The following is an 11,566-nucleotide window of genomic DNA, read 5'->3' on the forward strand; positions in this document are numbered from 1 at the left end:
AATCGGTTGACGTCAGAAACCAACATCAGTCGAGTTCTGACGTCAACCAGACTTTCATTTCCAACCAAAATGCAACCCAAATCATCCCTGACGTTACTACTCTCTACTCAAGGACCTTGACAGAAATGTAGTGGAGTAAAAAGTACGATATTTGTCTTTCAAATGTAGTGAAGTTAAAGTAAAAGTTTCCAGAAAAAATAATACTCAAGTAAAGTACAGATACTCAAAAAGTGTACTTAAGTACAGTACTCAAGTAAATGTACTTTGTTACTGTCCACCTCTGCCAAATAGTGCCATCTAGTATGGAGTATGGGCCCAAGGAAAGGCCTTGAGGGGATGTGAGTGCCGTCCTTTCTGTCTCCCACTGTCTTGCCTTTCTCCCTAAAGTCCATTAGGAGTAAGGGGCTTGTTGACATGCTATTCCTGTTGGGTCTTGCTAGACCCCATCAACATGACCATGCTGTCTGGACTGGAAGGATTGGGGTTATTTTGGGTGGTAGTTTGGTACTGGTCTCTCCGTCACTGCTCCAGACCTCTGCTGATAGATTATCTAAGAGACTTCATGGGAGTAGCTGCAATTATTAGCCTGACGCCATGCAGGCTACAACAGTTATCACTCCCTCTGATAAGTGAAGGGAGAAAGCCTAAGGATTTTGCCACTGAAGTAGGAGTGGAAGAGCAAATGCAGTTTGCTCTTGATGTTGACAATTTGCAAAAGTTTGCTATCATCACGTATGCTATCATTCACTAGTGCAGAAAAAAAAACTTAATACAAACTGCAAATTCTCAAAATAATAAAAAAATATCATATGGGTTTAGCCAGACTTCTGACTACACACACACACATGTTGGGTTATCATGTATGGGGACTTTCCATAGACATAATGATTTTTATACTGAACGGTATATTCTATCCCCTAAAACTACCCATGACATAAAACGTTCTGCGTTTTTAGATTTTCAAAAACACATCACTTAGTATGATTTATAAGCTGTTTTTCTCATGGGGACTAAAAAATGTTAATTAATTCAGTGTTATATTTTTTGGATAAAAAGTATTGTTTAGGACACTTAGAAATCAATATTTAACTGTATGGCCAAGTTAAAAAGTACTTATTTTCTTTGATAACTATACCTAACTAGCCTTAAGTAGAGTTTACTTAAATCCATATGTGAAATGAAATTGTAAGATGAAAAAAAGATGTATAAAAAACTATTAAAGTTAAATGAAGTGACTTCGTCTTGCAGTTATTTTAATAGTTAATGTCTCTATATTAATAATTATTATAAGAATAGCCTACTAGTAGTATTTATATAAAACATTATAAAAATATTTATATTTATAATTTATATGAAACAAATTAAATAAATAAAAATTAGGCTAATGATGCAAAGATTTTTATTGTTCCCAAAAATACTTTATTTATTTATTTTGAAATATGAGTGGCATACTATTTTTCTTACTAGCGATATATCCACTTTTGAGAAGTTAGCAGTTCTTACACAATCAGTCATTACAGCAGTAACATTTTGGTGTCTTGCAATAACGTTTTTTCGTGCACAATCACAATCACTGCAGCCATAACATTTTGGTTTCATGTCGCAGGCACAGCGCGCGCACACACAGAGGTACATGTTGCTCCTTTAAGAGTTCGGAAACTTGATACTGTGTTTGCGCAACAATCAGCGCGGCTCGCAGCCGCCAAAGTGTCTAGACGAGCACATGATGGGAATCAACCAATGGCTCCACTGCTCTCCTCAGGGGCCCCGTGTGTGTGTATCTGAAGAAGAAAGAGAGTGAAACGCTGAAAGAAACCATCGAAGAATCCCATTAATCTCGCACGAAACACGGAACGAAACCTCAAGACATTACATGTCCATCTATCCACCCGGAACGACCACTTGCCGTCGCAACGCGATCATTTTCTTCCGCGAGGAGCGCGTTAAACGTCAATAAGGATTATAGTGAGATCCATTCATGTGCTCGGCGTCATTAAACTGCTGCAGGAGGTTTTCTTGAAAAAGGAGGTTTGTTTCGGAAATTATTTTCCTGCATATCGTGCATTTCGCGTTGTTTATCAATAATAAAGTTTATCATGTTGACGGGGAATGTTTAGAAAGTGGATGCACCGCTAGTGCACTATGATTACAGCCATCCCGTTGCTACAGTGTTGATATATTGTAGCAGTAGAGTCTAATGTTGGGCTTTGCTCAGGCTCTGCTCGGCTGTGCATGTGAGCACAGATCATTGATGTCGGGCAGCGAGCGCACGAGCGTTTGGAGTCTCCGCGGTTCTGACCAAACATAGAAAAAACGGATGCAAACTGTTTAAATTGTCGTATGTTCAGGACGAGACGCTCGGGTCTGGTTCGGCGACTCTGGAGAAGCCGTTTGGTCACCGCAGGTAAAGAGGGGGGCGATGGAGGACCGGATGACTGGAGTGACAGCAACCCAGAGAAGGTCCCCAGAACGGAATACGCACTGGGAAACAATGCAGCAACTTGCAGCAGCAAACGCGTAGAGGAGGAACGCGGGGAACCGGGGGTCCTTATTGAACAGGATGGACCCCTCGACGAGGGGAGCGAGGGTAGGACGGTGACATGCTGTTTGTTTAAAGACCTCCCCAGAGGCAAAAACCGACTTGCTTGTCGCGTGGAACATAGGAACCACAACAACTACAGCAGTTTGAGTGGCAGGGAACTGAAAAATGGTGCCGTAACCGAACAAGAACTCAAGAAGTGCACTTATACGTTTCTCAAAAAGTTGAAAGAGAAGTCTCTGGATGTTTTACTGGAAGCTGTGGAATCTCAAGGCGGGATGCCGAGCGGATGTGTCCTGGTTTCGCAGACCGAAGTGCGCATTGGAGGTCAACTGGTGTCTCCACAGTACCTGTTGTGTCGACTTTTCCGCTGGCCAGACCTGCGGCTCTCCTCTCTCCTCAAACCGCTCTGTCACTGTCAAAGCTTCAGGGCAGAGGACAGCCAGACCCTCTGCTGCAACCCCCACCACTACAGCCGACTTTGTGGACCAGTCAAAGATGGTAAGGAAACCCTGTGAATTTTTTTAGTCAAGGCAATAATGACTTTCTTGTTCTATCTGCAATGCTTTTGAATTGTAATAACAATTTAATTTCAACCCTTCTGAAAAAACTGAACTTCTTTGCTGTTTCTTCCCACTGATCCAGACTGGTCTGTTTGATGCTTTTAGATGAGTTATGGGCACTTTTTGGAAGTAGAAATTGACCTAAGCCAGGAGACCATCTTAAATCAGTTAAGACCATTTTAAGCTATAGCTGAGACAACCCGATCTCACGGCAATTCGTACGAATTTTACGAGGTGGCTAATTCGTACCAATTTATACGACCTCACTCGTACGAATTTGTAAGTTTTTTGCTAAATCGTACATATATTACGATTTGCCAAAATCGTATGAATTCATACGAATGACCTACCCCTGACCCCGCCCCTAAACCCAACCGTCACGTGGGTTTAGACAAATCGTACAAATTCGTACGAGTGAGGTCGTACAAATTCGTACGAATTAGCCACCTTTTAATCACTCGTACAAATTCGTACGAATTGGTCGTGAGATAACGTTGGCTGAGACCAGCAAACCATCTTAGACTGGTTTAATTGTTTCTGTAGCATCAAATAAGGCAAAACACAAAATGTAGTCCTTTGTACTAATATAACACTTTTTTTTTTTCGTGAAGCCTGGGTGAATGATTGGGAGGGGAGTTGGACAGTGATACTCCTGTTCAGGAAGTGGAATTCCCAACTAGAGTCCCTCTGGGATTCTCAATTTCTCTGCTCCCTCCCTATTCACAAAAACACTGCCCTAACATTGTGTATGAACAGTTGCAGATTGAGAACAGAATTGATTGAACAATAATCTTAGAGGAGGGTCAAGAAAGAATATAGAGTAAAAATATAGCATGTTGGTTTAGTAACTGAACCGTATCAGAAATAAAAGTAGTAGGCTAACTTGCGCTGTAGTCCTACAAGAGAACTAGTCATGCATACAAATGGTCACTACAGTCCAACACTGATGTCCTGTAAGTGGTTAATAGTCGTAAAGCAAAGTCAGCAAAAGTGTTTCCACCTTCTGTAATAATGAGATTCAGAACTGGTCACTTTTAATTGGATTCCATGCATTCTTGGTTCATGGTGACACATTCATTGTCTTTTTGATGGATGGCTCTTCTTCACCTGTAATTTCCATACCAGCTGGTAACATTCTCATTGGCTGTAAAAGTGCTGGAGAATCTATGCCAAACGCTTTCGCAGTGTTAGATCTTTTGATCTAGGTCTGGTCAAATAGGCATCAGAGATGTGTTCAGTTTTGGAGGTATACTCAATCAAAAGAAAACTCTTTTGTTCTTAACTCAGTTCTCCATTTTTTCAGACACACCACCTCCTCCATACTCCCATCTCTCCCCCTTACCAGAACACAAGCCACTGAGTAAGTCATTTAGTTTTCTTCAGTTCAAGTTAGCAAAGATTCATTGAAATAAAGTATGATGTTTTAACTGTTAGTAATGTTTTTTTAACTGCAGTCAAATGGAGAAAAGATTAAATTGTATGTCTTATTTTGCAGATTCTTCCCTCCCAATGCTGCCTTACATAGAAACCGAAGCCACGCATTCACACTGTGGCATGTCGCAGGACTATTCAGGTTGGTGTTCAAGTCTTCAGTAAATTAAGGCATTTAAATGGGGGGGGGGGGGAGTATTCAATAATTACTGATATTTTCTGGTTGATCCTGAAAATCAAGTGATGTGTATTTACACTACTGTTCAAAAGTTTCGGTTTCCATTCAAAAGTTCAAAATACATTTAAAATGTTGTAAAAGATTTATATTTTGAATCAATGCTGTTCTTTTGAACTTTATATTCATTAAAAAAAACATGAAGGGATTTTAACATGGTTGCTACAAAAATTATTAACCAGGACAGCTGTTTTCAACATAAATAATAATAAGACATGTTTCTTGAGCATCATATTAAAATGATTTCTGATGGAGTATGTCACGTGACACTGGCTAGGTTTACATGCACACCTTTTGTTTCAATCAGAATGAATTCAGTCCGACAGGAATACGATGGTAGTGTTTACATGAACGCTAAATAAAGTGATCGGGTTGATGTTCGTGTTTATATGACACAAGCTGATGGGTCCTGAGTAGGAGCTAGACGACGATCACATAAACTGTTGTGCCGTGCTGCTTATATTTATCAATCAGTAAAAACACCCCTTCCCGTGCCCAAAATAAAGTGTCTGTGGATGAGAGTTTGAAGTGAGGACTGATGGGACTTAGTTCTGCTCCACTTCAGATGATGAGTGGTAGGAGAATTTTAGAATAACACAAAAGTAATTTATAACACTTTATTTAATAACAACAACTGCAGCTCGTTCCGCGCGTCATACACCATTTCTGCGTCATTTCACTTGCACAGTCCTTTCCAGTTTCGTTTTTTAATCCGATTAAGTATTTACATGTCCTCTCGATCAGATTAGAAAGGAAATGAACCACTCCTTCCAATCCAATCGAAATTTCATTCGGATCGAGCTCAATCCGATCAATTAAAGGATAACTCTTGCCAAAATTGAACCTAGGCTCTTTTTGTTAATCAAACTGATGTCAAACATTTGTGTAAAAGCATAATTAGAATGGAAACTCCATTTTTAAGTTTGACCGTATTTTCGTTTTCGGTCAAAATGCCTTTTGAATGGGAGTGCTAGGGGCACTACAACAAGAGCATCAAAATCGGTATTTTTAAAACACTAAGGAGGCTCGACACAACATGAAACTGTTCTTGAAGTATCACCAGGGGCTCTACACATGAACTCGAGCATTGACAACATTGTTTGTGTACACAAAGTTTGCTAAAAGGAAAGGTTTTGTACGACTCACTTGGTGGCTGGAATTTTGTCAGTCAAAAGTAGTCGATCTCCGAATGCAACGTAACATGAGGAGAGTAAAGATGGAAAGCCCCTAAAGCTTGTTTCCATGAGCTAAGTGTCTAAAGTTATCATGCCTTTTCATTGAAATTACAAGTTCATGACATTTCCTCATATGGAGTCAGTTCATTATGTTGCATTCGGAGATTGACTACTTTGGACTGACAAAATGCCGGCGGACGGAAACACAGTTGTTCAAAATCTTTCTTTTTAGCAAACTTTGTGTACACAAACAATGTTGTCAATGCTCAAGTTCATGTGTAGAGCCCCCGGTGATACTTCAAGAACAGTTTCATGTTGTGGTGGATTAACAAAAAGAGCCTAGGTTCAATTTTGGCGAGAGTTATCCTTTAAGGTGTTTACATGAAGGCTTTTCCGTCCGAATGATTGACGGAATCCAATTACTAAAGGATTATTTGGTTGTATGTAAACTGAAAATTCAGCTTTGCCATCACTTTGAAAGTTATTTTATATTGTAATATTATTTCAAACTATTCCTGTTTTTACTGTTTTTATTAAATCAACAAAGCATAAGAGAAGAAGCCCAAACTTTTGAACGTTAGTGTATGCTGAATGTGATGCTTTGGTTTGGCCCTTGATGTTTTCAGAGCTGCTAATTAGTGTAACATGTCAAATGGCTTTGCTTATCCATGCTATTTTTGTTAGCACTGGTCAGCTAAGCATTCCCCTCTCTATCGTGGATATAATAACCTCCCCACGCAAAGTTTCTGTGCTTGTTGTATGGTTCTTGAAGGAGAAGCATGTTGTTGTCTCTTTCCTTCTTTATCTTATAGTCCAATTATGTACACATGTGGTTTGTGGTTCTCTTCATTTCATCGCTTCTGTGCTTAAATATATTTTTAATATGATGAAAACATGTTACACCTTCCTCTGAATATTCATTCATCAATATTGACTTTCTCCAGTTTGAAATGAATATGATATCTAGATGAGCTTTATGCAAACAGCTAAAAGACGTCATCCAGCAGCTTTTCAGCACTGAGTCAAAATTTGATTATGAGGAACAATGGGCAGTCTTGTCAGGATGCTGACTGGGGGACTCGGGGCCTCTTGAGCTCTTATCTGCTGTGAGTCTTACAGTCCTGCGCTGATTATTACCCTGAAACTCTGAAGACAAGGAACAAAATCCTTTTGGTGTGTCGCATACGTTCTCTCCTCCATTATTTTCATGTTGATGCTTCCTGCTGAGTTTTGCAATGCAAGCCCTGGCATAGCCAGCCAGTCGCATTTTAAAATAAGGTTTAAATTACAGGCCTCGCTGTGGCTTCCCCTCTTCCTGACAGAGCGCAGGCCAACACGCAATTTAACTAATGAAATCCTGCCTGTCTCTGCAGAGATTCTTTGCAGATGTTGACAAAGAATGACTCTATCAATTGTTGGAAAATTATTTGCCCCCGCTTTTTAAGGGACACGCATGTTTAGACTTTTTAGATCTAGTCATTTTTTTGTTTTGTTTTTTGCCTGCTTTATTGTAATTACGTTTATGCGTGATTTGTGTGTGTGTCTGTCTGCATATTTCTCTCAGTGTCTCCTCCAGTATTGTGACAGGGAGAAATCATTTTGCTTTCTCATCCTGACAAAAGCTGTTAGTTTCATCTTAGACAGGGATCAATATGCAGTCAATTCTCTTACCACAAATTCATCATCCAGAGGAATGAACAACAAAATGACTTGCAAAAGAAAGACATTTCTTTCTGTGTACACAATTAAAGACATTCCAATTTAAGGATGTGTGCATGTATGCCTGATTAAATAACATTGGATGCCTTTGACTTTTATTTAATGGATTAAAAAAAAGTCATAATATCTTTGTTTGTGGTCCACAGAAGAAAGGAAGTCATACAGGTTTGAAATGGAATGAAGGAGAGTACATGATAGAATTTAAATTTTTCAAGTGAACTGTCCCTTTAAGAGTTGTTTAGATGCACAGAAAGAAAGATGTTGGCTTGCTTTCGGAGCCAAACGATTTGGACCGCTGCTATTGTGCTAGAGCTGTGAAAATACTGGAAGTGTTCTAGAGTTCTCTGGCGGTTCTTGTCGTGGCATTTTCATTATCACCCCTCTAAGCTCCCCCACCACTTACTGGCTCGGTGGAAGGGTCTAATATGTGGAGGGAGATCTAATATTTGGCATAGCAGGACAGACAAGACTCCATCCTCTCCTCCCCCCCTCTCATTTTGTGGTGTTGGTTTAGGCTAGGCACACAAGAATGCTTTTGCAGGCACTAACAACTGTGCATGCAAAACAGTGCATATGAGTAACTTACTTAAACTTAAAGGAGATCCTGAAACCTCACTGGGATACACAATAGCACTGCTTATAGAATTAAAGTAGGCAGCAAATGTGTTTATTCCTTATTTTTATTTATTAAAATCCATAACATTTAAGAAAATTAAACTTCAACATTGAGGCACAATTGTTCATATTCTTTTCCAGTGACTTCTGATAGGTCTTTTGCCTGGTTTTCACTTTGTATCTATTTTAAACCCAGAAAAGAAAGAAATGTTATTTTATGAAAATCTCTATGGAGATTATGATTTCTCTTTGTCATTTCCATGCATATCTGTTTTTTATGTATTTGGAAGCACATAGCCTACTAAGTCAGTGGCCAGAGAATCCAAGATAATGACAGTGCATTTCCGTACAAAACTTACTTCATTAATAGTGTGTCCTCTGATGTCTCTTTGGGCCAGAGAGGGTTGAGACTGAGCAGAATGGGGGCACAGGCCCAGGGCTTTAGATCTTCTCCCTCAATAGAGCCTGTGAAGCAAAATAATGCCATCAGTCTGTGTTTGACTTAATCAGACTGGATAGGCTGGCGGCTGGGGGGTCAGGGGGTCGCGAGCCTTCACTGAGTGGTCAGAGAGCTGAATGCTGGTCCTCGGAGGGGGAGAGGGGCCCCAGTCGGCCCCGCTGACTGGAGAGAGAGGAATGCTGAGGCAGAAGCGGGGGGTGTTAGAGTCAGAGATGACAGATTTGGGCCTGTTAGTGGGGGTCGTTGCTTCTTCAGTTTTGAATCCTCTCCTGATAGGATTGGAGATTTAGTGAATGAATATGCTCTGTGTAACATCAAAAAGAATAAGGGAGCTGATATGAGAGTGGTCAAAACATTGACATTGCTTGTCATGACAGCACATTACAGTAGAAATAAGTGTGGTAATGCTTAGGAACACTCTGCTGGCACACTAGTGGCTTTCAAAACTACAAGTAAAAATATGAATTATTATTATTATCATTATTTGTTTGTTTGCTTAATAAGGACAAAACATGTTAATGTTATAAAAGTATAAAAATAGACAATATAGCTATATATATTGCTATAATCGTTAGTATATCCAGTATTGTAGGAAGATATATAATATAATAACAACAATAATAATAATCAATTGAATAATTTTTTCTCTAATCAGCATAAACAATTTATTTTTATTTTTATATTTGATTGAACTTTACAGTGAATTTGATCAACTAATTGTAAAAAATACTGCAGACGGCACTTTTTATAAAAGACTGTAAAAATGTTTTGGTATTCTGTTTTATATTCTGCTTTATGTACTTTGATTAGTGTATTTTTTGTTTCATACATTTGTTTTCTCACTCCTCAGATGCCAGTATGTCTCCATCCTCCTTGGCACAGAATCACTGGTGTAACGTGGCATACTGGGAGCTTCGTACACGCGTGGGCCGTCTGTACCCAGTTCACGACGCCTCTCTTAGCATCTTCTATGACCTACCTCAGGGTACAGGCTTGTGCTTGGGCCTGCTCCCCCTCTCTCCACGTTCCACTTCCGTCCAGCGCACCCGTGGCAAGATCGGACACGGCATCCTCCTCAGCAAAGAGCCTGATGGAGTTTGGGCCTACAACCGCAGTCAGCACCCTATTTTTGTGAATTCCCCAACTCTGGAGCATCACCCCTACTTGAGTTTGACTGTGAGGAGAGTCATGCCAGGCTACTCCATAAAGGTTTTTGACTATGAGAAGTCGTGCCAAATTCAACCCCCCAGCGATTTGGTGCACCTGGAAGGGCCGTACGACCCAAACAGTGTGAGGATCAGTTTTGCCAAGGGCTGGGGTCCATGCTACTCCAGACAGTTCATTACATCATGTCCATGTTGGTTGGAGATTTTACTCAACAACCACAGATAATGTATACACACAAACAAATGCAGACATATACATTCTTACCACATACTGCACACACTCACTGCAAATGCTCAGACACCCACAGCCACAATCCCAAATGTAATCTATCTAAATTTAATATAAAGTTTTATATAAACGTATTATATGGAATACTTGTAAATACGGAGTCATTTTTACAACAATTATTTATGTATGGTGCAATGTCTTTATGGATGGACAGAGAAAATAAAAACAAAAGAAATGCACTTTGGATTTCTGTGTGTTGAAATGTGCCATTTTTTGGAATTTACATTGAGTCCTGTAGTATACTATAAATTATATGCAGATTTTCAGCATGATACAGTCAGTGCAGTACACACAGTTGATGCAATACGTAGCTGCAGATTTAATGAAAACTTGAAAGAATATTTCTTTAAAAAAACAATAGATGGCAAAAAAAAAAAACTTGTAGCACTTTTATTTAATTTTATTACTAGGATTAATATCAGTGTAGGTGTTTTGTCTGTTTTTGCAGGCTGCTTTTTGAGGAAAAGCTAAACCTCTAATTTAATTTCACCCTTATAATCAATGCTGAGCTTACATTCATGAATTCATCACTGGGTCTTTTGTTTGGTTGAATTTTCATGATTAAAACTCTATAAATGCATATCAAAAATATGTGTCAAGGTTGCTATCTAGAGATCATTTGAAAATATCCAATTAGCTCAAGTACTTATTTTGTTCAGTAGAACAGGGTATGTAGTGTTCTTCATACAAGCTCAAAAATCGCTGATAGTTTCTGGAGAAAGAAGCAATTTCATTCCATTTTTGGAAAGTACAAAGTGAACTTTACTATGCTCACATGCAAATCACATAAGTGTCACAGCTTTTCCAGTGTTGCAATACATCAGGGTCCAGGGAAGCTTTCTTTTAGTGCCGTTGTTTGTTCTAGAGGGCGACCGCGTAGCGGCTAGCTTACTCAGCAGTCTGCCTGGCCCCACCTCATCCCTTTTAAAACAGGACTCCCAGAAAGCAACATAGACATTATCCCTGCGCCATGAAGCCCCAGCCGCCCAGCTCCAGACGCATTCTTCAGCTCTGTGAACACCATATTATGACTGTGGAGACAGAAGAGAAAAACTAGCACCTTTGAAAATTTATATCTGTGAAGGGAAACGGAAAAAATCATTCTGGAAACGGCCCCTGCATGAAGGCATTTGCATTCAGCTTGTTCGCCTTCTCAAGAGTTTCTGCTGCTTTTCATGGAGGATTTTGATAGATTCAACTTTTTTTAAATCCTTGTTGCTTTCTCACACATTTCTCATGGTTCAATGGTTAACGTGTTTCTGCATAAAACAGCACAATCAACTCAAATAATATGGTCTGTTCTCTTACATGCATGAATGTTTTTAGTTTATATTTAATTGATCTCATTTGTCATATTCTGGAAGCAGGATCTCT

General features: G+C 39.5%; 1 protein-coding gene across 1 annotated transcript; it reads left to right on the forward strand.

Annotated features, from left to right (window-relative positions):
* The first annotated feature begins 1,568 nt into the window (after positions 1-1,568).
* Positions 1,569-10,451, forward strand: smad6a (SMAD family member 6a). The gene is made up of 4 exons (XM_079604763.1): positions 1,569-3,040; positions 4,406-4,462; positions 4,598-4,675; positions 9,588-10,451. Exons 1-4 carry the CDS (start codon positions 2,341-2,343, stop codon positions 10,127-10,129), a joined length of 1,377 nt encoding a protein of 458 aa, XP_079460889.1. The 5' UTR covers positions 1,569-2,340; the 3' UTR covers positions 10,130-10,451.
* The last annotated feature ends 1,115 nt before the right edge of the window (positions 10,452-11,566 follow it).

This window comes from Phoxinus phoxinus (assembly GCF_949152265.1).
Source record: "Phoxinus phoxinus genome assembly, chromosome: 2".
Lineage (NCBI taxonomy): Eukaryota > Metazoa > Chordata > Actinopteri > Cypriniformes > Leuciscidae > Phoxinus > Phoxinus phoxinus.